The sequence below is a fragment of the Sus scrofa genome, chromosome 9 (genome assembly GCF_054392235.1).
Source record: "Sus scrofa isolate SSC_HxYL_T2T_F1_AM1 chromosome 9, Sscrofa_HxYL_maternal_Yorkshire_Landrace_v2.0, whole genome shotgun sequence".
Taxonomy (NCBI): domain Eukaryota; kingdom Metazoa; phylum Chordata; class Mammalia; order Artiodactyla; family Suidae; genus Sus; species Sus scrofa.
The window spans coordinates 12,305,856-12,333,320 of NC_139391.1; the positions used below are offsets into that span (position 1 = coordinate 12,305,856).

General features: G+C 41.4%; 2 protein-coding genes across 5 annotated transcripts in view; one reads left to right on the forward strand and one right to left on the reverse strand.

Annotated features, from left to right (window-relative positions):
- Positions 1–27,465, reverse strand: part of LOC100511652 (glycerophosphodiester phosphodiesterase domain-containing protein 4) — an 882,168-nt gene that overhangs the window by 613,408 nt on the left and 241,295 nt on the right. The gene's annotated exons all lie outside the window — the stretch shown is intronic.
- Positions 29–27,001, forward strand: AAMDC (adipogenesis associated Mth938 domain containing). 4 transcript variants are annotated; one of them, XM_084975480.1, is made up of 4 exons: positions 29–45; positions 7,614–7,763; positions 24,430–24,525; positions 26,825–27,001. In XM_084975480.1, the coding sequence occupies exons 2-4, from the start codon at positions 7,632–7,634 to the stop codon at positions 26,963–26,965; spliced, it is 369 nt and encodes a 122-aa protein (XP_084831606.1). In that variant the 5' UTR covers positions 29–45; positions 7,614–7,631; the 3' UTR covers positions 26,966–27,001. The 4 variants fall into 4 exon arrangements, with proteins under 4 accessions (XP_084831606.1, XP_084831604.1, XP_005667226.2 ...); XM_084975478.1 differs by lacking the exon at positions 29–45 and adding an exon at positions 416–486 and having other exon boundaries at positions 24,430–24,535; XM_005667169.4 differs by lacking the exon at positions 29–45 and adding an exon at positions 416–486.

The window sequence follows — 27,465 nt, forward strand, 5'->3', positions numbered from 1 at the left end:
TGCCGAGGAATAGCAGGGCAATCTTACAGGCGACAGGAGGCGCTAGCAAGTGGGCGCCCCTGCGGATCCGAGCGTCTCAGGCACGGCGCCGCGATCCCACAATACAACAGCGGCCCGGAGCAGTCGAGAACCGAGTCAGACGGAGGAAAGAGAGGCGCTCCGTGCCTTTCACTTTCCGCCCTCTTTCCGCACCCCCACCCCCTTCTCCACTCCTCCCACCTCGGGTTTGCACTGCCTCGTGTGACAGGAGGAATGAAAACAAGGGCTGCAGGGCAGGGAGGCGGGCTGGAAGCTGGGGAGGCGGGACTTTCTAGGAACGGTGACCAATAAACCTGAAGGGGGCGGAGCTTCGCGCGTCGACTGGCCGAAAGGCTTTTTCAGGGCGGGGCGAAGGGGAGGAGCGTTTAGATGCGACAGCCTGAACGTAGGTGAGAGGTAAAGCACGGAGCGGTTTGAGAGTGCGGCTCCTTGGAGAGAGGGCGTTGGGTAAGTTTTGGGGGCGCTCCTCGACCTGAAACTGGGCTACTGGTTAGTAGGGGAAGTTGAAGGGAGTGAATAAGAGGACACTTGGGGAAAAAGCACGATTATGAGAAAAAAATAGGAGAAGGGAAATGTATTAATTAATTATGTTGGGATGGGACCTTTTATGAAGAAGTCTCAGCGAAAATTTGCTGAGGGATACTGCTGAAGTACAAGAACCGCACCTGTGCTGGAAAAGCAGGGCCTGAAGACTCTGGAGGACGACGGCCTGATGCACCGGGGCTCTGCTGGGATCGTCACCCTGAGGAGTTGTGGTCCTGATAGGAAACCAGGATCTAAACGGACCATGCCCTTCACGGGAACCAAGGCTTGAGATGACAGGGCCCTCCTGCGGTTGTCTGGGTGGGGGTGGGGGACTTTGTTGAGGTGCGAAGATCTGGGAAACTAGGCGCTGCAGGGGACCAGAATCAGAGGTGGGCTACACCTGCCCTGAGGGCGGACTTGGTAGGAGACTTGGTCCAGCTGGGTTGCAAGGACAAAAAGCAAGACTTGAGCCCTAATAGAATGGCTTCAGGACGTGGCAGATTTTTCATTTCTTTAAACTTCGGTGAAGTGGGAGTGGTTATAGTACCTATATCATAGGATTTTACTAGATAATTCACAGTACACTGATTAGCACAATGCCCTGGCACATTGTAAATTCTTAAAAAATATTAGTTGCTACTATATTAGAAGAAAAGAGTTCCTAAAATTTAGATTGAATTAAGCAATATGCAGTTTATACAGTTCATTACTTTGAGCCAAAAGTTTCTGTGTGCATTTTAAGGTTATATAGTTTCTACTTACTAAAAAGAATTTTACAAACAAGGTATAATGTAAACTATGTAAAACAGAATAATAATTAAAGGAAAGTAAAGAAATATATAGGCAATCGATTATGTTGAGAACAGAGAAAATGATCACCACAATTAAACATTGAATTTTGTTCTGAATTTCTAGGTAAAAAGGAGAAAAACCATAATGGTCTGTGTCATATTAATTAGCTAAAGAAACAACAAGACTCCTTTATCAAGAGGAAAAAATTCTGGAGTTCCCTCTGTGGCATGGTGGGTTTAATGATCCTCCTTGTCTCTGTGGAGCTGCCAGTTCGATTCCAGCCCAGTGCAGTGGATTCTGGATCTGGTGTTGCTACAGCTGTGGCACAGGTCACAGCTCCAGCTCAGATTTGACTCCTGGCCCCAGGAACATCCATATGCTGCAGATGGGACCAAAAAGAAAAAAAAAAAAAAAAAAAAAAAAAAGAGAGAGAGAGAGAAAAAATTCTATGTTGTAAGCAAAATTTATTACCTGGAATACTGATTTCTAATACACAAATCCTTTTTAAAGGAAAAAAATGTTCTTTTGAACTTTAGAAAGACCCTTGAAAATTCCAGTTAAAGAAGTGCTGATGAGGAGTTCCCTTGGTGGCACAGTGGTTCACAAATCCAACTAGGAACCATGAGGTTTCGGGTTTGATCCCTGGCCTTGCTCAGTGGGTTAAGGATCCGGCGTTGCCGTGAGCTGTGGTGTAGGTTGCAGACACAGCTCGGATCCCGCGTTGCTGTTGCTCTAGCATAGGCCGGCAGCTATGGCTCTGATTCAACCCCTAGCCTGGGAACCTCCATGTGCCGTGAGAGCAGCTCAAGAAATGGCAAAAAAGACAAAAAAAAAAAAAAGAAGTACTGATGAAATAAAAATCTACACATCAGTATGAATGTACTTCATGCCATTGAACTATACACTTTGAAATGATTAAAATGAAGAGTTCTGGAAGTTCCCATTGTGGCTCAGTGGCAATGAGCCTGACAGTAGGATGCTGGTTTGATCCCTGGCCTCACTCAGTAGATTAAAGATCTGGCGTTGCTGTGGTGTAGCTCGCAGACTCGGCTCAGATCCGAAGTTGCTGTGGCTGTGGTGTAGGCCAGCAGCTGTAGCTCCAATTCAACCCCCAGCCCAGGAACTATTATATGCCACAGGTGTGGCCCTAAAGAAAGCATAAAAATAAATAAAAATTTAAAAAATAAAATGAGGAGTTCCCTAGTGGCCTGGCAGTTAAAGGATCTGGTGTCATTGCTGTGGCAGGGTTCAGTCCCTGGCCTGGGAACTTCCACATGCCACAGTCGCAGCAAAAAAAAAAAAAAAAAAAAAAAAGGTTAAAATAGTACATTTCATGTTATGTATATTTTGCCACAATAAAAAAGTAAAAAGTAAAAGAAAAAAAGTCTTACTTTAGGAAAATATCTATGGTGATGAATTATCATAGCAAAAAAGTTTTAATTTAATATGTGGTAAAATATCATTTTAAGCAACACTGAAATGAAATACAGAACTAAACTAAAACATATATTGTACAACACAGGGAATATAGCCCATATTTCATAATAACTATAAATGTAGTTTAACCTTTATTCTTATTTATTTTTTTCTGACTGCACCTGCAGCATATGGAATTCCAAGGCCAGGGATCAGATCTAAGCCACTGCTTCACTTATATCACAGCTATAGCAATACCAGATCCTTTTTTTTTTTCCACTTATAATGATTTTTATTTTTTTCATTATAGCTGGTTTATAGTATTCTGTCAGTTTCCTACTGTACAAGGTGACCCAGTTACACATACATGTATACATTCCTTTTTCTCACATTATCATGATCCAGCATAAGTACTAGACATAGTTCCCAGTGCTATACAGCAGGATCTCATTGCTTAACCAATAGCAACACCAGATCTTAACCCACTATGTCAGCTGGGGATAGAACTGGTGTCGCCACAGAGACAACACCATTGTGCCATAGCAGGAACTGCAGTAGATCACTTTGCTGTACACCTGAAACTTATATAATTTGGTATATCAACTATACCTCAATGAAAAAGAAAAACTAGGAGTTCCCCGATAGCCCAGCAGTTAAAGATTCGGCATTGTCACTGCTGTGAGCTGCTGATCACTGCTGTAGTATGGGGTTCTATCCCCGGCCTGGGCACTTTCGCATGCTGCAGGCGCAGCCAAAAGAAAGGAAGGAAAACTAAACTAAAACATGTTGGTATGACTCTCAAACTGTCAAGTTACATCTTTAGACCTAGGGCCCTGAAGACCCCAGTTTTAAGAAAAATCTGACCCAGAATACATTTTTTTGTTATTTGTCTTTTTTTTGTCTTTTTAGGGCCACACTAGCAGCATATGGAGGTTCCTGGGCTAGGGCTCTAATCAGATCTACAGCTGCCAGCCTACGCCACTGCCACAGCCACGCCAGATGCAAGCTGAGTCTGCGACCTACACCACAACTCACGGCAACGCCAGACCCTTAACCCACGGAGCGAGGCCAGGGACCAAACCCGCAACCTCATGTTTCCTAGTTGGATTTGTTTCCGCTTCGCCATGATGGGAACTCCCAGAATACATCTTAAACAGCAGTTTTGTAGGAAGATACAAAAATCTTCATAAGAGCATAACTTAATTTGAGCTGAAGTAAAAGGTCATGTATAAAATATTAAAGTCATATCTTTATGAATCAATTTTGTGGAAAGAACCTTCAAACCAAAAGAAAGATTTGTGTCATTTGGTGAATGCTACCCCTGCCACTTTCCTTTCTATCGCTTTGCTTTCAGCTTTTTCAGTACCTAGCCTGCTCTCCCATGGGATTGTGAAAATAAATTTCTTTTAAAAAGGTTTATACAATTTTTTTCTTTTCTCAGGGCTGACACTGTTATTCAGGCACTGATAAATAAGGTTAGAATTTCTGCCTTTTCTAATCAAGATTGGCATTAGAGCAAAGTCCTTGGGCATCAAAATTATATCACCCAAAAGATAAGAAATGTTTTACTACAAAGCAAGGTTTAGGTCATACCTTCACCAAGTCTGTTCTTGGAAAGAAAATAAACAATAAGCACCCACAATACCATTATCTCTTCTTATCTTGGGCCAGGAGAATTTGTGGGTTACTAGAATCCAATCCCAGAGTTCCCGTTGTGGCTCAGCATGTTAAGAACCCAACATAGTGTCTGTGACGATACCGGTTCAATCCCTGACCTCCCTCAATGGGTTAAGGGTCCAGCATTGCCAAAAGCTGCAGTGTAGGTCACAGATGTGGCTCGGATCCTGCATTGCTGTGGCTGTGGAGCAGACCTGCAGCTGCAGCTTTGATTCCACCCCCAGCCCAGGAACTTCCGTATGCCGCAGGTGCCACAGTAAAAAGGATTTTTTTTTTTTAAGGATCTAATCTTTTTTTTTAAAGGATCTAATCCCAATTTATGTAGTTAGAAAAAGAGTAGCTTAAAAAAAAAATGAAAAAAACCTATAATTGATGTACTGCTAGTTCTGTGAAGAACCCTTTAAATAATCATTAAATTGCTTACCTTTAGTCTTTATTTATACATAAGAAATTTCTTTTTTTTTTTTTCTTTTTACAGCCATACCTTCAGCTTCCAAGATGCGGCCACAGCATAATTTTTTAATTGAAGTATTGTTGACCTACAGCATTAGTTTTAGGAATACAGCATAGTGATTCAATCTTTCACAGATTTTACACCATTAAAAGTTATTGAAGGATGGTTTCTGCTGTGGCGCAACGGGATTGGCACCGTCCTGGGAGTGCTGGGGTGCAGGTTCGATCTCTGGCACAGCACAGTAGGCTAAGGATCCAGCGTTGCTGCAGCTGTCACTTAGGTCAATACAATGGCTCAGATCTGATCCCAGGCCCAGGAACTCCATATGCCATGGCTTGGCCAAAAGAGCGGGGAAAAGAACACAAAGGTTATTAAAGGAGCTCCGGATGGGGTGCAGTGGGTTAAGGATCGGAAGTTGTCTCTGCAGCAGTGTGGGTTTGATCCCTAGCCTGGCTCAGTGGGTTAAGGATCCAGCCTTGTCACTGCTGTGGCTCTGGTTGTTTCTGTGGGTTCAATTTCTGGCCCAGGAACTTTCATATACTGCAGGTGCTGCAAAGTAAAAAAAAATTATTACAAGATAATAGTATGATTCCAGGTGCTATACAATACATCCTTACTGCTTATCAATTTTGTACATAACAACTTGTATCTCTTAATCTCATCCCCCTAAATTGCCCCTCCCCTCTCATAATTTTGATGAATTATAAATGGTTTCTCTTAGTTTTTTATTTTTCATTTATTTATTTATTTTTTTTTTGCTTTTTAGGGCCACACTTGCGGCATATATAAGTTCCCAGGCTAGGGGTGGAATCAGAACTGCAGCTGGCAGCTTATGCCACAGCAACGGGGGATCTGAGCCACATCTGTGACCTACACCACAGGCCACAGCAACAAGACATCTTTAACCCATTGAGCGGGGCCAGGGATCGAACCCACGTCCTCATAGATCCTGGTCCAGTTTGTTACCACTGAGCCACAACAGGAACTCCCTTGTTTTCATTTTTAAAGCTTGGCTTCCTGGGAGTCACCTCTATGCCTATGTAGCTTCGTGTCCAGGCAAAGATTAACAAAAGATTGTATCCAAACACCTCAAGCCAGTAAGACTTACCCACTCTACTGGGGATCAGTATGTGAGCTGTACATTCAATGTTCAGGCTGTTTTCATCTCTCATCTGGCTCTTCCCTTCTTCTCAGTCCTCTAGAGCCCTCTCACCTCTTCACTTTAGATCTGTAGGCTCCACTGGCCCAGATGTTTGCATGACTTAGGCCTCCTGTCTTTGATGCATGTGCTCACAGCCTTTGTGCCACCATGGATATGTAGGAAGGTTATCCAGCAAGCCCCTACAGCCATATGACATCTTGGGAATTCCCTTTAAATCCCTATCTGCTCTGACAATCCATTGCTTGCCCCAAACAGTCTCATGGTTTTGTTTTTTTGTTTTTTTGTTTTTTTTTGTCTTTTGTCCTTTTTAGGGCCACACCCATGGCATATGGAAGTTCTTTTTTTTTTTTATAATTTTATTTTATTTTATTTTATTTTATTTTTTGTCTTTTGTCTTTTTGTCTGTTGTTGTTGTTGCTATTTCTTGGGCCGCTCCCGCGGCATATGGAGGTTCCCAGGCTAGGGGTTGAATCGGAGGTGTGGCCAACGGCCTACGCCAGAGCCACCGCAACGCGGGATCCGAGCCGCGTCTGCAGCCTACACCACAGCTCACAGCAACGCCGGATCGTTAACCCACTGAGCAAGGGCAGGGACCGAACCCGCAACCTCATGGTTCCTAGTCGGATTCGTTAACCACTGCGCCATGATGGGAACTCCTGGAAGTTCTAATTGGAGCTGTAGCCACCAGCCTACGCCAGAGCCACAGCAACACAAGATCCGAGCCACATCTGCAACCTACACCACAGCTCACGGCAACACCGGATCCTTAACCCACTGAGCAAGGGCAGGGATCGAACCCACAACCTCATGGTTCCTAGTTGGTTTCATTTCCACGGTGCCACAATGGGAACTCCGGCTCACAGTATTAAATAAGCAGTGCCACCTTCCATGCGTATTTACTTGCCACTGAGATCACCACCAGTTTAACTAGGCAGGGCTCTAAATCAAGTGAGCCTCCTCCCCCAGAGCAGCAAATTGGTTTTCATGCCCTGTCTCAACCCAGTTGAACCTCTACCAACAAAACTGATGTGGGGGCATGAGTATCCCAGGCAAGAACAGCAAAACATTTTACAGTTCTTAGCTGAAATTCAGTGGTTTTCATGCATAAGCATTTTTTAGTTTGTAATGTACCTTGGTAAAAAATGGTTATTTTTGCAGTTTTGTCCAGCTTTATACCTGCTTTTTGGAAAAGAATTTGTCAACCTCCTCACTCCATCATACTGAAGTAAATATCCACCTTTTAATTTTATTTGTCAAAAAATATCCTGAGAATTCCCTCCAGAGTCTAAGAAGTAATTGTAGTATTTAATTTCTATGATTGGATGATTCAAGATCCCAAGAATAACAATTTCACCTTTTAGACTTCTGGAGAAGGGACAACCACGTAAATGAGAAAGATGCTTCTTAACTCACAGAGTACCAGCACTTACTATATTTTGTATGTGGTATTATATTTTGAAACATATTTTGTATAAAGCATAGCTCGTGTATTTTGGAGCTCTTTTAACCTTACTTTAAAACTAAAATTTATTTTTCTTTTAATTCCAGAGTTCGGTTAAATTCCTTATGTCTTCCCCTGAAATTGCCTCCCTCTCATGGGGGCAAATGAAAGTACAAGGCTCTACTAAAATCTATAAGGACTGCAAAGTGTGGCCAGGGGGAAGTCGGGCTTGGGATTGGAGAGAAACAGGAACTGAGGTAAGTTATTAGTGTATGGTTGACACTGCACAAGGCTGACCCAGTGATGTTCAAAATCCGAAGCTATAATGACCAGGTTCCAAGTAAAAGTAACTATTTCTTGCATTCTCCCTCTCTCTCTGGAAACCATTAAACTCACCATTAAACTTTTAAAGTATGCAATCCAGGGGACTTTTTGTCATAATCTTGTGCAATAGTTACTAATTCCAGAATACACATATCACCCCCAAGGTAACTTTATAACCATCAGCAGTCTAGGGGCTCCCCTGGTGGTGCAGCAGCTTAAGCATCCAGTGTTGTCACTGCTGTGGCTTGGGTTGCAGCTATATTGTGGATGTGATCCCTGGTCCCCGAGCTTGCACAGGCTGCAGGTATGGACCCCCCACCCCAAATTTTATATTTTTATTAAACTATATGTATATATATATATATATATATATAAAACCATCTATTGTAACTATCTATATATAACTATCTCTTGTATTTTCCCCATATCAGACTATGTGAGTTAACCTCATTCTGTATTTAAGGAAACTTCATAAGCACAGAGAAGTCAAACTTACGTGAGCACAGAACTAAAAAATGTGAAATCAAACCGTAGATTCAGGTCAGATTTTCACTTTCTTTCCCATTCCCTTCTACTACATCATGATTCCTCTTGTAAACTTTACAAACTCTCAAACCATGAAGGTGCCATGGATGATACTAGGGAGAGAGGAAACATTTGCCATAAGATGGTTTTTATCTTGTTAAGTTTCATTTGTCAGCAGAATACCCAGTGTTCTAGAACTGGCTGGAGAGAGAAGACCTGAGAAAGATGAGAGGAAAAGCTGAGGTGCTGAGTAGAACTCATCTACACGGAGGCAAAAGGGCATCAGATCAAAGCTCTTAAGCCTCCGAGTCCTCATCTATGAAATGGAAATATTACCCACGTCATAGGGTTGATCTAATAATTAAAAGGATTGGTGTACTGTGCTAGATATGTTGTAGGGACTCAATAAATGAAGCTGTTATTGTTAAGTTAGTAGTAGTGTGGGTAGAAATGAAACACCACATTTGAAAACTATTAAGGTGAAATTAGCAAGATAAGGCATTTATTAGCTTTTGCAGGTAAAGGGAAATTCTAGCACAGATAAATGGGTACATGGCTGTACCATTTACTGAGACTAGGTATATGAAGAGGAGGAACAGATGTATTTGTGTTTAGGGCAGAGGTTGGGTACTTAAAATGATTAATTATTTTGAACTATGTTGAGCTTGAACTTACATTAGGGCATCTAGATATATCCAGTAGATGTTTAGATTCATAGGTCCAGGCACTATCACATTTTAGCTAGATAACCTTAACCAAGTTATAGAGGCTGATTGTGCTTTATTTTAACCATCTATAAAAGGAGAATAATAAGGTCTGTTTGTCATGGGTTGATGTAAAAGTAATACATGGTTTGGAAAGAATGCATTTTAAAAAATGCATGCCATGGAGTTCCATTGTGATCCAGCACTGTCACTGCAGTGGATTGGGTCACTGCTGTGGTGTGGGTTCTGTCTCTGGCCTGGGAACTTTCATATGCCGCAGCCAAAGCCAAAGCCAAAAAAAAAAAAAAAAAAGCATGCCACTTGCCATCATGCAAATTCATTCTTTCCTTTCTCTCAATTTGTTTTTCTCAGTGTGATTTATGGATCTCTTGCATCAGAATCAGAATCACCTAGATGCATGTTTAAAATGCATGTTCTGTGTCACTCTCACTCCTTCCAACTACTGAATCAAAATCTCTTGGGGGTGGGGCTGGAAAATAATATATTTCATGCAATTGCTTTGAATACTAAATATGTTCATCTTTGTAAAGTATCTACCACAGTGCCTGTCACATATTAGATACTTGACTGTTTTCGATTTTTTTTTTTTTTTTTTTTTGCTTTTTTAGGGCCACACTCACAGTATATAGAGGTTCCCAGGCTAGGGGTCCAATCTGAGCTACAGCTGCCAGCCTACGCCAGAGCCACGCAATGCCAGATCCAAGCCGTGTCTGTGACCTATACCACAGCTCACAGCAATGCCGGATCCTTAACCCACTGAGCAAGGCCAGGGATCGAACCCGAAACCTCATGGTTCCTAGTTGGATTCCATTCTGCTGCGCCATGACAGGAACCCCTCAAGTTGATTCTCTTTTCTTTTTTAGTTACCTGGCACAATGCCTAGCACATATTATTGCTCTACACTATTTGTTTCTCCCAATGTAACTACAGAATTGACCAAATTACTTCTTCCAAATGAGTCCTAAGGAGTTCCTACTGGGGTGCAGAGGATTAAGGATCTGGCATTACTGCAGCTGTGGCATAGGTCACAGCTACAGCTCAGATTCAGTCCCTGGCCCAGGAACTTCTGTATGCCATGAGCTCAATCATTTAAAAAAAAATTAAATTAAAATTTTAAAAAGAGTCTTAGGAGTTCCCACTGTGGCTCAGCAGTAACAAACCCAACTAGTATCCATAAGAAGGTGGGTTCAACCCCTGGCCTCACTCAGTGGGTTAAGGATCAAGCATTGCCGTGAGCTATGGCGTGGGTCACAGACACATCTCAGATCTGGCATTGCTGTGGCTGTGGCATAGGCATGCAAGTTGTAGCTCTGATTCAGCCCCTAGCCTGGGAACCTCCATATACCCTGAGTGTTGCCCTAAAAAGCAACATAAAATAAAATAAATAAAATAAATAGAGGAATTCCTGTTGTGGCTCTGAGTGCACCCTAAAAAAAAAGCTGTATAAAAATAAAAATAAAAAAATGATGCAGTTCCAAATTTTCCTTTCAGGAGTTCCCGTTGTGGCTCAGTGGTTAACGAATCCAACTAGGAACCATGAGGTTGTGGGTTCGATCCCTGGCCTCGCTCAGTGGGTTAAGGATCCAGCATTGCTGTGAGCTATGGTGTAGGTTGCAGACGTGGCTCGGACCCCGAGTTGCTGTGGCTCTGGCGTAGGCTGGTGGCTACAGCTCTGATTAGACCCCTAGCCTGGGAACCTCCATATGCCTCGGGTGTAGCCCTAGAAAAGATAAAACAAAGAAAAAAAAATTTTCCATTCAGTCTCATCCCCTATATTTCATAACACACACGTGACCACCTAGCTACTCCATACCAAATATTATTCTCCTATAAATCTACCATGATCTTTCATCCTCTTTACCTTTGCCAAAACCATTTTCCTTACTTAAAATGACCTGTTTCCCTTTGTTCCTGTTGAAATCTTAAAAATCCTGAAATTCCTAGCTTTTCTTTCATCTTCTCTATGAAGCACTTCCTGATAGTCCTTGTGAGAATGAGCTACTTACTCCCTTCTCAGTACTTGCGTAATTCTGTGCACCATCTGTTTTGACCCTTAGTGCAGTTCACCTGTACTGTACTGAGTGTGTATTTATCTGTTTTTCTCATTAAGTGGTGAACTCCCTGAGGGCAAGAACTCTGCATTTAGCACAGCATCTATAAAGTAGGGCCCAAGAAGTGTTGGCTGCATTGAATGTTTTCATTATAGATGTCATTAAACAATTTTTTTAATACTTTGTGACATTCCTTCTGAGGTAAGTTAATGTTGCAATTCCTCTTTTTATCAGTTTCAAGGGGGACAGGGTAGATTTATAATGACCTAAGGTTGGAAATATCAAGAAAACTTATTATCTTCAATAAGTGTCCATAAAATATATTTACTACCACCTACTAGCAAATCTCTACTCAAAAAACTATTGTGTGCTTGGTCAAATATAGCTTTTTTAGGGTCACAGCACTAATAATTTTTGGAACCAGTATTTGCACATGAGGTCTTACTATAGAGCCGATACTTTTCTACTGTCCTCACTTATTTCTATCCTAAAGCAATAACTGTCTTATTGGAGAAGAGTTTTCTCTTCTTTTCTTTTCTGTCTTTTTGGCTTTTCCAGGGTCGCTCCCGTGGCATATGGAGGTTCCCAGGCTAGGGGTCTAATCGGAGCTATAGCCTTGGGACTACACCACAGCCACAGCAATGCAGGATCCGAGCTGCCTCTGTGAACTACACCCTAGCTCATGGCAACGCCGGATCCTTAACCCACTGAACAAGGCCGGCGATCGAACCTCCAACCTCATGGTTCTTAGTCAGATTTGTTAACCACTGAGCCACGCTGGGAACTCCCGGAGAAGAATTTTCTTTGGAAACATGCATAAATCTTTCATTTATTTATCTTGTTAGGCTGACAGGAGACAAGGAGGAAGACATGACTGAGGCGTAAGTTTAAATGAAAGCCAAACCAATTAGCAGACACCCAGAGAGAACCAAAGGAAATTTGGAAACCTTACCATACCTTTTAAACAATGTCAAACATACAGTACAGTTATATGAATATGATGATAAATGCCCATACACTGTTTCAAAATCCTCACGTTGTCTGGACTTTGCCATGTCTATTTTCTCTCTCCAAACACAAACACACACACACACATGCTTTTCCCCCAGTCATTGTATTTTATTTTATTTTATTTTGTCTTTTTAGGGCCACACCCACGGCATATGGAGGTTCTCAGGCTAGAGGTCTTATCAGAGCTACAGATGCTGGCCTTTGCCAGAGCCACAGCAACACCAGATCCAAGCCATGTCTGTGACCTACACCACAGCTCACAGCAACGCCGGATCCTTAACCCACTGAGCGAGGCCAGGGATCCAACCCACAACCTCATGGTTCCTAGTCGGATTTGTTTCCACTGCGCCACAATGGGAACTCCTCCCCCAGTCATTTTAGCGTAAATGGTAGATATTTTAGCATTTCTTTCCTAAGAACATAAACATTCTCCTACCTAGCCACAGTATCATTATCACCAGTAAAGACATTATCCTTGAGGAGTTCCTCCTGGGAACCTCCACATGCTGTTGTGGGTTGTGCCCTAGAAAAAAGACAAAAAGAAAAGAAAAAGAAAGACATTATCCTTGATACAGTAATATTATCTAGTATACAGTCTATCTTCACGTTTCCCCCCAAACACCCTCCATAACCATTGCTGGTTTTGTGATTTTATTTTTATATGTAATACAGGCAACAGGTACGAAGTGTAACGGAATTCTCAGAGTCTGGTCCACACGACCAGACTAAAGGTTCTTGTGCTCAGGAAACTGATACCTAAGGAAGGATAAATGAGTGAGCATTTCCTAACCCTTCCTGCTTTTGTGTATGTTTGTTTTGCTTATGTTTTCCCAGTTACTTTCTATGTCTGGTTGACATGGAAAACCTATGTTGACTTCTCCCCCTCCCCGTTTTTTTCATTTTAAAATATTTGAACCTATATAATGATCTGAAAAAAAAGCAATAAACACTTGTAAACCATCAGCCTAGATCCACCAGTTGTTAATATTCTGCCACATTTGATTTGTCTCTGTGGTTTTCTCTTTCTCTCTCTGAATAACAACATTTGCTGAATCATATGAAAGTAAGTACGAACATCATGACACTTACTCCAAATACTTCAGAATGTATCTAATAAAAGAAAGGCATTCTGCAGTTCTCTTGTGGCTCAGAGGGTTAAGGATGCAGCATTGTCACTTCAGTGGCTTGGATTGCTGCTATGGAATGGGTTCATTCCCTGGCCCAAGAACTACCTCATGCCACTGGTATAGCTGAAGAAGGAAATAAAAAGCATTCTGCTGTCATATTCTTAATGTTACCTCAAGAACTTCAACATTGATCAAATAAAATGTTAACTCCATAGTCAAATTGTTTCAATAAAATAATATGGATTTCTGGGAGTTCCCATTGTGGTTCAGCAGTTAACGAACCCAACTAGCATCCATGAGGATGCAGGTTCGATCTCTGGCCTCACTCAGTGTGTTAAGGATCCAGTGATGCAATGAAGTGTGGTGTAGGTTGCAAATGCAGCTCGGATCCTGTGTTGCTGTGGCTGTGGTGTAGGCTAGTGGCTACAGCTCCGATTGGTTCCCTAACCTGAGAACCTCCATATGCCATGAGTGTGGCCCTAAAAAGATAATAATAATAATAATAATATGGAGTTCTGTTGTGGCTCAGCAGGAAGAAACTCGACTAGTATCCATAAGGATGAGGGTTCAATCCCTGGCCTCACTCAGCAAGCTAAGGATCTGGCATTGCTATGAGCTGTGGCATAGGTTGCATATGAGGCTCAGATCCTTTGTTGCTGTGGCTGTGGTGTAGGCTGGCAGCTGCAGCTCCAATTAGACCCCTACTCAGGAACTTCCATATGCTGCAGGTACGGCCCTAAAAAAACCCAAAATAAATAAATAAATAAATAAAATATATTTTATAGCTGGCTTTCCATTCCAATCCAAAATCCAGTCAGGGCTCATGCATCACATTGTGTTGTCACGTTTCTTTATCAACAGATTTACTGACTGAAGTATAATTGACCTACATTACACTATGCAAGTTCCAGGTGCACAACATAATAATTTGTTATTTTATACATTACGAAATGATTACAATAAGTCCAGTTACATCAGTATGCTGGTTTTGCTGTTAGTTTCCTTCACTGTGCAAAAGCTTTTTAGTTTGATGTAGCTACATTTGTTTATTTTTGCTTCTGTTTCCCTTGCCCGAGGAGACATCTAAAAATCTATAGCTAAGACTAATCTCAAAGCATGTCAAACATATTGCCTCCATTTTCTTCCAGGATTTTTATGGTTTCTAGATACCACTGCTACTGAGATGTCACTACCTCCAAGCCCTTTCAGTACACAGAGCCAGAAAATGTGTGTGTGCCTGTGTGTCTCTGTGTGTGTTGAGTTCATAATGATACCTCTGGTTTAAGCCAGCATCACAAGATTCTTTCTCTTAATCCACAAGTCCACATCTGTGCCTATTTCTCCCACAGTAAGAAAACTAGTTCCCAAGACCATCAATGTAATAACTTATTTGCTCTGTCCTACTGTAGACAAAAATCACTATAGCAATACTGCTAACATTGAAATCACAAAATAAAATTCAAACTCAAAATGGATTAAGACCAAAATAGAAGACCAGACACTATAAAACTCCTAGATGAAAAAACAGAACACTCTTTGACATAAATTGTAGCAATATTTTTTATCTGTCTCTTAAAGCAAAGGAAATAAAAGAAAAAATAAACAAATGGGACTTAATTAAACTTGAAAGCTTTTACTTATAACAAAGGAAACCATGGACTGAACCAAAACATAGCCTACTGAACAAGAGATAATATTTGCACATGATATGAAGAATAAGGAGCTTACATCCAAAATATATAAACAGCTCATACCACGCAACATCAAAAAAAAAAAAAAAAAGACAAAAAAGCAAAAATGAAATGACCCAAATAAAAAATGAGCAGAAGACCTGAATTGACATTTTTGCAAAGACACACACATGGCCACTGGGCACATAAAAATATGCTCAACATGGTTAATCATCAGAGAAATGCATGTTAAAACCACAATGAGAAGTTCTCTGGTAGCACAGCTGATTGGGGATCCGGTGTCGTCACTGCAGTGGCTTGGGTCACTGCTGTGGCATGGGTTTGATCCCTGGCCCTGGAGCTTCCACATGCCACAGGCATGGCCAAAAACAAAAAACAAACAAAACCCCATGATGAGATATCACCTCACTCCTGTCAGAATGGCTATCATCAAAAAGAACACAACAAATGTTGGCAAGGATGAGGAGAAAAGGGAGCCCTTGCACACTGTTGGTAGGAATACAGATATAGTACAATACAGGGAATATAGCCAATACTGTAATAAATGTAAATGGAACAGAACCTTTAAAATTGTAAATCACTATGTTGTAAACTTGAAACTCTATAGAAATTTTATACTCAGAACCTATCCCAGTTAGGCATACAATCAATCAGAACACTTTAAAGTTTACTTCAATTATCTTTTCTTTATATCATCAATTTAATATACATTTGGGTTCATTTGTTTCTGTTGACATACAATTTTAAGTGTCCCCCCTTTTGTGTCTTTGGTGATTTAATTTTTTGAATATATAAAACATTTACATAATTCAGAAGTCAGAACTATCTAACAAGATATATTCAGAAAAATCATCCTTCCCTGATTCTTCCATCGCATACCTATTTCACTGTTTTTATTTTTATTAGTTTTTTGGTTCATGCTTTTTCTTTGTATTTTTGTAATTATTTTGGAAAAATAAATACACAAACACATGCACACATCCATAAACATCCATCCATACATATGTGTATATATATATATAATTTTTTTTTAATGGTTACATCTGAGGCATATGGAAGTACCCTGGCTAGGGGTTGAATTAGAGCTGCAGCTTCAGGCCTGTGCCACACCAAGGCAACACCAGGTCCAAGGCTTCTGTGAAGCAATGTCAGTTTCTTAACCTGCTGAGCCAAAACAGGAATTACCATATTTTTCCTTATATTCCCCTATTCTTTACATAGAAGATAGCTTTAGAAAAAAAGGGAGTTCCCTTCATGATTCAGTGGTTAACAAACCCGACTAGTATCCATGAGGATGCAGGTTCGATCCCTGGCCTCGCTCATTGGGTTAAGGATCCGGTGTCACCTTGAGCTGTGGTGTAGGTCACAGACACAGCTTGGATCCTGTGTTGCTGTGGCTGTGGCTGTGGCTGGTAGCTACAGCTCCAATTCGACCCCCAGCTTGGGAACTTCCATATGCCATAAAAAGCACAAAAAAAAAAAAAAAAGAAGAAGATAGCAAAACTTGCTCCTTTTCCCCCCATCTTTCATTGAACAAATATATACTTAAAATCAGGATATCCATAGAGATATTCCTTTTTATTTTATACAGGTGCACAATAATCCACTATATGAATGTACTATTACTTATTCAGTGTATCCTATGGATGGGCATTTAGATTGCTTCCATTATAAATAATGCTATAATGAATAACTTTACATGGGTTTGTTTTTTGTTTTTTGTTTTTTTTTTTATTATTGGAGGTGTATCTTCAGAGTAAAGTCTTAGAATGAGGATGGCTCCTTCAAGGAGCTTTATGGGGGAGTTCCCGTCATGGCGCAGTGGTTAACAAATCCGACTAGGAACCATGAGGTTGCGGGTTCAATCCCTGCCCTTGCTCAGTGGGTTAAGGATCCGGCGTTGCCGTGAGCTGTGGTGTAGGTTGCAGACGTGGTTCGGATCCCGCGTTGCTATGGCTCTGGCGTAGGCCAGTGGCTACAGCTCCGATTTGACCCCTAGCCTGGGAACCTCCATATGCCTCGGAGCGGCCCAAAGAAATAACAAAAAGACAAAAAAAAAAAAAAAGGAGCTTTATGGGAAAATTAGGCAAAGAGACAACTGTAATAAGTGCTGTAATATGTAATCAAAAGAAGTACAAAGGGAAAACATTGCCTGGGTGAGTTAGAGGAGTATTTCATAAGGTGTGATCTCTGATTTTCTTTTCCCCCCTAATTTTATGGCCACACCCACAGCATGTGGAAGTTCCCAGGCCAGGGACTGAATCGGAGCCAAAGCTGTGACCTATGCCACAGCTGCAGGAATGCCAGATACTTTAACCCATTGCATTGGACCTGGGATGGAACCCGCACCTCCTTAGCAACCCTAGCCACTGCAGTCAGATTCTTAACCCACTGTGCCACAGCAGAAACTCCTAAGGTGTGTAATTTAAAACAGTCCAGATTGCAAATGCAACAATTTTATATACATAAAATTATAAAAAATATTAAAAACAAATGTATAGTCTCGTGTTGTAGTTTTTTAAATTAGCTTGGAAGAGTCGAAATCTTTTCCAAAAGTCCATTATTAGACATCCTCACATCTCACAGTGACAAGACTGCCAGTTGTCCTTTCAAAATCCATTCTGTCCCTTTTCTGGTGCATATGGCTGCCCAGCTAGTGTCTGCATTTTCTGTTCTCCCTTGCATAGGTATGGCTATGTAACTATGCTATCACCAATATAAAATTGAGTGGAATATGAACAAAAGAAATGATAGATTTGATTTGGGCCCTAAAACAATAGGCATGAACTATTCTTCTTTACACTTCCTTTCATAGTTAGAACTCGGGCATGGCTACTATCAGTTCCCATCATTCAAATGCTTTAGATCACAGAGCAACGAAGAGGGAAAAATCTGGGTCCCCTGCTATCCCCCCACCCCTAGCATAGACTGGCCACACTAATATATGAGAAAGAGAAAGAAATACATTTCTATCTTCTTTAAGACACTGGATCTGGGGATTTTTATAACAGGAGCTTTGCCTTTACCCTAACTAATCCACAGACCTCATCCTGAACTAAACCATGATTGGTTAGACAAATCATTTGGGGTAGAACAGGTACTAGGGAGTTAACTGTACTATATCACCAAAGGGTTAATCCCTAAGTTTAACTGGGAACTCCCAAATGCCATAGGTACAGCCTTAAAAAAAAAAAAAAAAAAAAAAAAAAAAAAAAAAAAAGGACATATATACATGTATGTATACACACATACACTTTAAAACTTCATTCTGTTCTAAGAAGGAGGCCATAAACTTCAGCAGATCACCAGGGCACCCTATGGCACAAAAAACAGGCCTCTGCCCTGGTGGAGGCAGAAAGATCACTTAGAGGCTATTAATTCAAGCTAGTGATAATGAGATGTGACTCAGGCAGTGTCCACAGAGGACAGATTCCAGAGATCCTTTAACCTTCACTTGCAGAATCTGCTTTCATCAGCAACACAGCCCGAAAACAGCACTGCTAGTAACATTTATGGTCACTTCGATTCCGCTGAAGGAAATGCTTCTTTGAAAATGTAATATAGGAACGTTTTCTTTTCAAATTTAAGATTAAATTGGGAGAAACATCCTAGCCATATAGGATAACAACTTGGTGTCAGCGAGCGTAATGGGTATTAGCTGGACATTCTTCCACAATCAATAGCTTTCCTCCAAGAGAAAACAATAAGCTTTTATAACCTCCCATTGACATGGATGGGAAGCCTTTTAAAGAAGAGGAACAGGATCAGACACTCACGAAGGGAAGCGGTCCTTAGTGGCTTGCCCTGAGGGGTCAGAAGAAGCAGAGGAGGGGCTGGTGGCAGGTTGAGAACGCCACATAACAGGCTGATGCTCCAACCACAGGCCACTGCACAGGGCTGTGAGGGATCACCCACCAAGGCCTGGATCCACAGGCTGTTGCAGTTATCTTTCATTGCTCTGCGTGTGACACCCTGAGCCTGCAGTACAGCAGGCCGCAGCCAGATCTGTCACTTGAGTCCCACGGATCCAGCAACTCCGAGGGGCTGAGGCTGACTCCAGTCCCTGCATCTCCAGAGGATTATGGTTTTGCACTCTTGTGTGGCCTTGCACTTTGAGTAGTGGCCTTATTTCCTTGTGCCAGAACGTGAGCTCTTACAGTCTAGGGATCATGCTGCTCCTCAAAGGAGATGCTATTCTTCGTTAAATGAACAAATCATTCATTATTTCAGAAAAATGCATTTACTTAAGGCAGGCGAAGCGCTCCAACCCCTATTTGTAATTCTACTAAATATTTACCTTGGTCATTGTCCCAGAAAAAATAAATAAATAAAGGTTAAGTTCTTATAACCGTTCAGCTCAGGGTGGTTCTAGGATCGAACTGTGGAAATCAAAAGAGCATCTAATTCAATGCTCATAAAGAACCAATTCTTTTAAGAACCAATTATTGTAATCAAGTGAAAAAATATCCCATTCTTTGTTTTGTCTTTTAAAAACATATGAACCTAAACTACTTTAAAGAATCTAATTGCCCTGAATCTCTTCTCATCTTCGTGGAAAACAGGGAAAGCTGGAGGCAGAGATACTGTTCAGAGCCACCTGGACACTAGCTCTGCATCCTCTCCCATGATGAGGATGTACCCTTGCTACTCATCAGTTTGATCCACTCTTTGACCTGCAGGCGTCCTAATTTAGAACACTGATATTCTCTTAAGTGTAAGCTCCTATAGCCTTAGTGTAAATTCTTTAGGAAGACACTGAGGAGGTAAGTCCGAATATAAAAGGGTGTTAGTGTGAGAGACTGGCTGTTATCATCTCTGCAGATTCACTGACTGAAGAGTGCAACAATAGTTGTATACCCCACAGGGCGTACAAGAGACATGAGCAAAGAAAGATGTGCTGCATCTGCTCCTGCTTTGTGTAGCCACCTGGCTTCTGATAAACTTTGTTTCCGTGGCTAACCAGCCAGGAAGCAGAGAGTATGTATGTGTGCCTACAGGTGGTCTCTTCCTGCTAATCTGTAACCTGCTTATGTTAACACTTAAAATATATATATATATTCTTTTTTTGTCTTTTCTAGGGTGGCACCCATGGCATATGGAGGTTCCCAGGCTAGGGGTCGAATCGGAGCTGTAGCCACCGGCCTACACCACAGCCACAGAGATGCAGGACCCGAGCTGCGTCTGCGACCTACACCACATGGCAACGCCAGATCCTTAACCCACTGAGCAAGGCCAGGGATCGAACCCGCAACCTCACGGTTCCTAGTCGGATTCATTAACCACTGAGCCATGACGGGAACTCCAAAACTACTTATTTTTGAAATAATTTCAGGAGTTCCTAGGTAGCTCAGCAGGTTAAGGATCCAGCATTGTCACTGCTGTAGCTCAGATCACTGCTGTGGCTTGGGTTGCTCCTGTGGTACAGGTTCAATCCCTGGCCTGGGAAGTGCTGTGTGCTGCAGGTACAGCCAAAAAGAAAAAAAAAGAAAGAAAGAAAGAAAAAGGAAAGGAAAAAAGTCAGACACACAGAAAAGTTGCAAGAATGTTAGAAATAATTTTCAATTTTACCCAGATCCAAGTGTTAACAGTTTATCATATTTTCTTTATCATCTTCTTCTTCTTTGCTTTTGTGGCCATACCTGTGGCACATGGAAGTTCCTGGACTAGGGGATGAATAAGAGCTGCAGCTGCTGACCTGCGCCACAGCCACAGCCACAGCCACATTTGATCCATGCCACATCTGCAACCCATGCCTCAGCTTACGGCGAAGCCAAATCCTTAACCAGCTGAGCCACAATGGGAAGGCCATCCTCTTCCTCAACAGATACTTTTTTTCTGAATTGTTGTAGATATCCTAGCCTCTTATTCCACAATTGTGTGTATTTACCAAAAAACAAACAACAAGGCCATTCTCTTACAACACAGTGATGAAAATCAGAAGATTAAACATTGATACACTGCTGTTATCTACCCTACAGACCTTATTCATCTTTTGCCCCTATGAATTGACCTAGTACGTTACATTTACTTCTCATATTAATGGAATCATACAGTATATAGTCTTCGAAGAGTTGCTTTTTTCACTCAGTATAATACATTTTATTTTTTTATTTTGTTTTGTGGGTGAAAGGAGTAAGACAGCTTTCATTGCTTTGTCAGGCAAAGGAGGCCACAGCAGGCTACTGCCCTAAAGACTGTAGCATAATACATTTTAGATTCACCCAGTGTCGTATGTATCAATAATTAGTTCCTTTTTACTGCTGAGTAATATTATACTGTTGGATTATAACATGATCTGTTTATACATTCACCAGTTGAATAATCTGTTGGATTGTAACAATTTGTTTATACATTCTATCCAGTTTGGGACCACAACAAATAAAGCTGCTATCCATGACTATAGTTAACTCTGCTAGATGATATATACCAACGCTGTTAACAGACTAAATATTAGTTCTTATCACAAGGAAAAAATGATTTTTTCTTTTTTTCTCTTTTATCAGATGATAGATGTTAAATAAAATTATTGTAGTCATTTTCCAATATATGTAAGTCAAATCATATGCTGTATACCATGGACTTCTACAGTGCTATATATCAATTATCTACAGTGCTATATATCAATTATATCTCAATAAAACTGGGGGAAAATGTCTGGAGTAGGACTCCTAAGTTTGGAAGATAGGAGTAACAGTGCCCCCCATCAGTAAAAAGGCGCTATGAACATTCAGGAACAGGTTTTTGTGTGAATGTGAATTTTCATTTCTCTAGGATAAATATCCAAGTATGTGACTGCCGAATCACATAAGTATCTACGAATGTGCCAAACTGTTTTCCAGACAGAAGATGAGGAAAGGGATAGGTGGTGAGACTGGTGAGGAAGCTGGGAAACTACAGACCATGTTAAGGAGTCTGTCAGCTATTCAAAGGACAAGAAGCCATTGAATGCTGTTAAGCAGAGGGTGACTTGAATGGATCTGTGTTTTGCAAAGATTCCTCCAGCTACAGTTTGAAGAATGGATAACTGGAAAGAGCTAAAGTGGGTTTATGGAGACCAGTTAGGGAGCTACTGCAATCAGCTAAATAAGAAGTAATGGCACCTTAGACCAGGGTAGTGGCAATGCAAGGAGGTGGAGAGGAATGGACAGGTCCAAGAGGTAATAAGGAAGGACATGTCTAGCTAACACACAGTAAATCCAATCTTTTGGGGGAAATGTTTACTATTTCAACATTTTACTTTTTAAAAAATTTTACTGAAATACAGTTGATTTAGGAGTTCCCGTCACGGTGCAGTGGAAACAAATCCAACTGGGAACCATGAGGTTGCGGGTTCAATCCCTGGCCTTGCTCAGTGGGTTAAGGATCCCATGTTGCCATGAGCTGTGGTGTAGGTTGCAGATGCAGCTCGGATCCTGTGTTGCTGTAGCTGTGGTGTAGGCTGGCAGCTGTAGCTCCGATTTGACCCCTAGCCTGGGAACTTTCATATGCTACAGGTACAGCCCTAAAAAGCAAAAAAAAAAAAAAAAAAAATATATATATATATATATATATATATATATAGATTTACAACATTGTGTTAATTTCTGCTGTACAGCAAAGTGATTCAGATACATATATTTATCTTCTCTTCCATTACGGCTTATCACAGGATATTTAAGAGTTTCCTGTGCTATGTGGTAGGACCTTGTTTTTTATCCATCCTACATACTGTAGTTTGCATCTGCTAATCCTCAACTCCAAATCCTTCACTCCCCAAGACTGTTCTCCATATCTGTGAGTCCTCTTCTATTTCATAGAAGGTTCATTTGTGTTATATTTTAGATTCCACATCTAATATCATATGGTATTTTTCTGACTTCATACAGTATGATGATCTCTTGGTCCATCTATGTTGCTACAAATGGCATTTCATTCTTTTCTATGGCTAAGTAATATTCCATCATATATGTGTGTGTGTGTGTACATAACACACACACACATATATATATATATATACATACATATATACAGCACATCTTTATCCATTCATCTCTCAATGGACATTTAGGTTGTTTCTGTATCTTGGCTATTGTAAATAGTGCTGCTATGAAAATAGGGCTGCAGGTATCTTTTTGAGTTGTATTTTTTTCTGGATATATGCCCAAGAATGGCACTGCTGGATGATACAGCAACACTATTTTTAATTCTTTGAGTTTCCCTCAAGGCATACTCTTACTCACACTTGAAGACACAGCTAGAATAACATGTCTTAGAGTCCTCCTGTGTTGCAGTGGGTTAAAGACCTGGTGTCACTGCAGCGGCTTTGGGTGCTGCTGTGGCACGGGTTTCAATCCCTGGCCCAGGAACTTCTACATGCTGCGGGCGTGACCAAAAAAATAAAAATAAAACAGCATGTCTTCCATGACATTTTCCCACTCATATTTATTCACTCCCTCTTCTGAGGTCTTCAACTTTCTATTTTATCTCACCTTTGTAACTCTTTGCTCACTAATGTTACTTGACTACAATGCCTTCAAAGACGATTTAGTTCACCTCAGTATCTGCAGTGCTTCCAGATAGGGCTCATTGTAGAAGAGGTGTTCAGTACCCGCTTGTTGACTGAATAAAAGAGACAAATCAGGGAAGGGAGGCTTTGCCTTTCTGAGCTTCCATGCTGAGTGTCATCCTTACAGACATTCACAGAAGCAGCCCAGTAGTTGGGCTGGTACTTAGCAAACTCCTCTACGCCCTTTGCTGACGTGGAAGCAGTTCAGAAGCCACCATCCTTTAATGTTGGATTCATGTTTATTAAATACCTTACCTTAAGTATCCCTGGGAGAATCTGAGAAGACGTTACAGACTGATAGGCAGGTTTTAAAACATCAACATTTTCCTAGGGTTAACCGGGAAAGGGGGTCAGAAGAAGAAAACAGTGTGGCAATTTCTAAATTTTGGCAGGGTGTGTGGGTGTTCTTCTCCTGCTTCATCGTCTTTCACTCTCTCACCCGTCACTTACACGCCAGTCACATGGAACTACGTGTAGTTCACGAGGGTTTTCTTTCCTCTGCGCTTTAGTTCACACTATTCCGTGTACTTGGTATGCCTTGTTCCCTTGGATTTCCTTTAACCTAATTCCTACTTAAATGTCACCTCCTCTGGGATGCCTTCCCTGACTGCTTGCCCTAACTCCCCAGGTGTGAATTAGGTGCTCTTTCTCTGTGTTCTCACTACACCCTGAAGTTACTTCTTTGTAGCACTTAGGAAACTTTAAAATTTTCTTTTTTAGTATTCTATGTTTTTCGTTAGACTTAGAGCTCCATAGGGGCAGCAATGTATGTTCTGTTATTCCCAGGGCCCAGCATAATGCTTGGCACTGAGTGAACCTTAGTAAGCATTTCTTCAGTGAATGAATGAATCTCACAACAATGCTGATTGCACAAAAAAGATTAAAAGAGGAGGTAGCTGGTATACTTTCTCTTTCTATGTCCAGCATTCTCCTGGCGTGCAGCCTGCAGATGTGGAGGAAGTGGTTGAGAAAGGCGTGCAGATCCTTGTGATTGGCCGAGGGATGAGTGAGGCCTTGAAGGTAGGTACGGGTGAGTACAGCTTTCCTAAGGACTCTGGACTCTTTCGCTTAGAGATACGTTCTTCTTGGAGGTTTACCTCTATATCACACATCTTCATTTTGCTGAGCCAGTGGATGGTCTAGGATAAAACAGTGGCTGCACAACACTCTTCCTGACCACGGCTGGACTCTCCAGTCTCTACAGAGCCACAAGCCTGTGTAGTTTCAGCAATTTTTCACAAATTCCTCAAATCCTTGAATTTCCTAAGTTTTACAGCTATCATTATTTGGCTCTCTAGACTTTTATAGTACTTTACATTTTTATAATATTTTTTTACATTTTTCTTTTCTTGGGCATGTTCAAGTAAGGCCTTTTTCCCCCTTACAGAAGAAAAGTTTATTTTTATTGTACTTACAGAAATAATACATGTTTATTGTAAGAGTCAGTATAGAAATGTAGATTTAAAAGGGTGAACAAGACAAAAAAAAAAAAAAAAAAGGGAGTTCCTGTTGTGGCTCAGTGGTTAACGAATCTGACTAGGAACCATGAGGTTGCGGGTTCGGTCCCTGCCCTTGCTCAGTGGGTTGGGGATCTGGCGTTGCCGTGAGCTGTAGTGTAGGTCACAGACTCGGCTCAGATCCCGCGTTGCTGTGGTTCTGGCATAGGCCGGTGGCTACAGCTCTGATTTGACCCCTAGCCTGGGAACCTCCATATGCTGTAGGAGCAGCCCTAGAAAAGGCAAAAAGACAAAAAAAAAAAAAAAGGTGAATGATTTCCCTTCCCATTCTCCACATCTGGTGTATTAACTGCTGTAATTCTCTCTATGCATTTGCAAATATATACACACTTACACATACTTATGCCCATGTTTTTACATAAATAGGATCACACTATACATATTGTTCTATAACTTTTTATTCAGTTACATTATTGCATTACGGAGGGCCCTTCACGTAAGTATATAGAGATCTACCTCATTCTTTCTTTCACGTCGATATCCTGAAATCCAGTTCCCTACTGATGAGGTGCCCTTGACTTATTTATATTTCTTAGCTTAATCTAGTTTTTTTTACATTAAAATAATTCCTATCTCTAAGGCTACTATTGTTATAAAATTCTTCAAATATGTAAAAAAGTAATATAGGGCATTTAAAAAAATCATGTCACTCAGAGTTCCTTCTATTTAAAATAATCTTCAGGACAAGCCAGAGTTGAGAAAATATCTAATAATGCTGGTGCTATTGAGAATCTTTTATATAAATTCATTTGCAAATATTTATTGAGCACTTTCTATGGGTCACACCTTACTCTAGGCGCCAGAGACAACAAGATAAACAAGACAAGGTTTACAGCCCTCATGGATAACAAAAAGTACACAATTTCAGATCATAATAAATGCTGTTATAGGAGTTCCCATCGTGGCTCAGTGAAAACACATCTGACTAGCATCCATGAGGAGGAAGGTTCAATCCCTGGCCTTGCTCAGTGGGTGAAGGATCCAGTGTGGCCATGAGCTGTAGGTCACCGATGCGGCTCAGATCTGGTGTTGCTGTGGTTGTAGTGTAGGCAGACAGCTATGGCTCTGATTCGACCCCTCATCTGAGAACTTTCATATGCTGCAGGTGTGGCCCTAAAAAGCAAAAAAAGAAAAAAGAAAATGGTGATTTAAGAGGGGCTGCTCTAAATGGGGCGGTCAAGAAAGGCCTTTCTGAGAAGGCATCTGAGCTGCAGTGAATGAATACATACATTAACTTCATCCTCACGCCAACCCTGTGACTGCAAAATATCCCAGTGTACAGGGGGGGAGACTGAGGTTGAGAGACTCTCAGTGTCTCTTGCTTAGTACGTGGCAGTTAGAATTTAGACTCAGGCGGACTCAAAACATGGAACATTTACATGCTGGCCATTTTACATCCATGAGCTAAATTAGTTCTCATACCAACCCTGTGAACTAGTTATCATTATCCCTATTTACAGACATGGAAACAAAGGCTCAAAATTTAATTCACTTACCCCAAGTCACACTGTTAGTAAGGACTTAAATTCAATACTGTCTGCCTCCAAAATCCACGCATGCTCTTTCCAGTTTCTATTTCACCTGAGCTGTTTGCCCATATTTCATGATACTTCTGTCAGCTTCTTAGAAGCCTTTCTGACTCCTTGGGGCTCCGTGCCAGATTCTGGATGGGTGACATGCCAGGTGATTGAGGAGTAACAGCTGTCACTGTCCAGTTCTGTAGAATATACTTGCCTCATGGCAGGAAAGAAAACCGTGGGAGCCTTTCCCCCTGACTTACTCTTCTTTTTCCTTCTTCCCAGGTACCCGTATCCACTGTAGAGTACCTCAAGAAAAAAGGCATTGATGTTCGGGTCCTCCAGACAGAGCAGGCTGTGAAGGAGTATAACGCCTTGGTCACCCAAGGCCTCAGGGTGGGAGGGGTCTTCCATTCCACCTGCTGATGGAGTCTTAAGAGAATAAATTACTAAGCAATCATGCCTGTGACTGTCACTCTTACCACTCTCCGCTCTAGCCTCCCCACGCATTTTGGAACAGCTGCTCATGCCAGGTCCTGTGCTAGGCTTTGGGATGCACAGATGTCTCAGGCAAGGTCCCTTTCCTAGGGGAAATGGCTGAAAACCAGAGGAGACAGATGTTGACCAAAGTTTAACACTGTAGTAAATGTTGGGCCAGACTAGAATTAAGCAAAAATAAAGACAAAAATGAAGAAAACCTTCTGTTTGAAGGCCAAAGAAAAGTTTCAGTGCATTAAAATCACATTGCAGGGAGTTCCCGTTGTGGTTCAGTGGTTAACGAATCCGACTAGGAACCATGAGGTTGCGGGTTCGATCCCTGGCCTTGCTCAGTGGGTTAAGGATCTGGTGTTGCTGTGAGCTGTGGTGTAGGTCGCAGACATGGCTTGGATCCTGCATTGCTGTGGCTGTGGTGTAGGCCGGTGGCT

Bases quoted from the DNA above. Each gene is read 5' to 3' on its own strand.
- AAMDC (XM_084975480.1), top strand. From the start codon at position 7,632: ATGTCTTCCCCTGAAATTGCCTCCCTCTCATGGGGGCAAATGAAAGTA. The intron at 7,764-24,429 runs GTAAGTTATTAG...TTCTATGTCCAG, and splicing joins GGAGAGAAACAGGAACTGAG to CATTCTCCTGGCGTGCAGCC. The intron at 24,526-26,824 runs GTAGGTACGGGT...CCTTCTTCCCAG, and splicing joins GGATGAGTGAGGCCTTGAAG to GTACCCGTATCCACTGTAGA.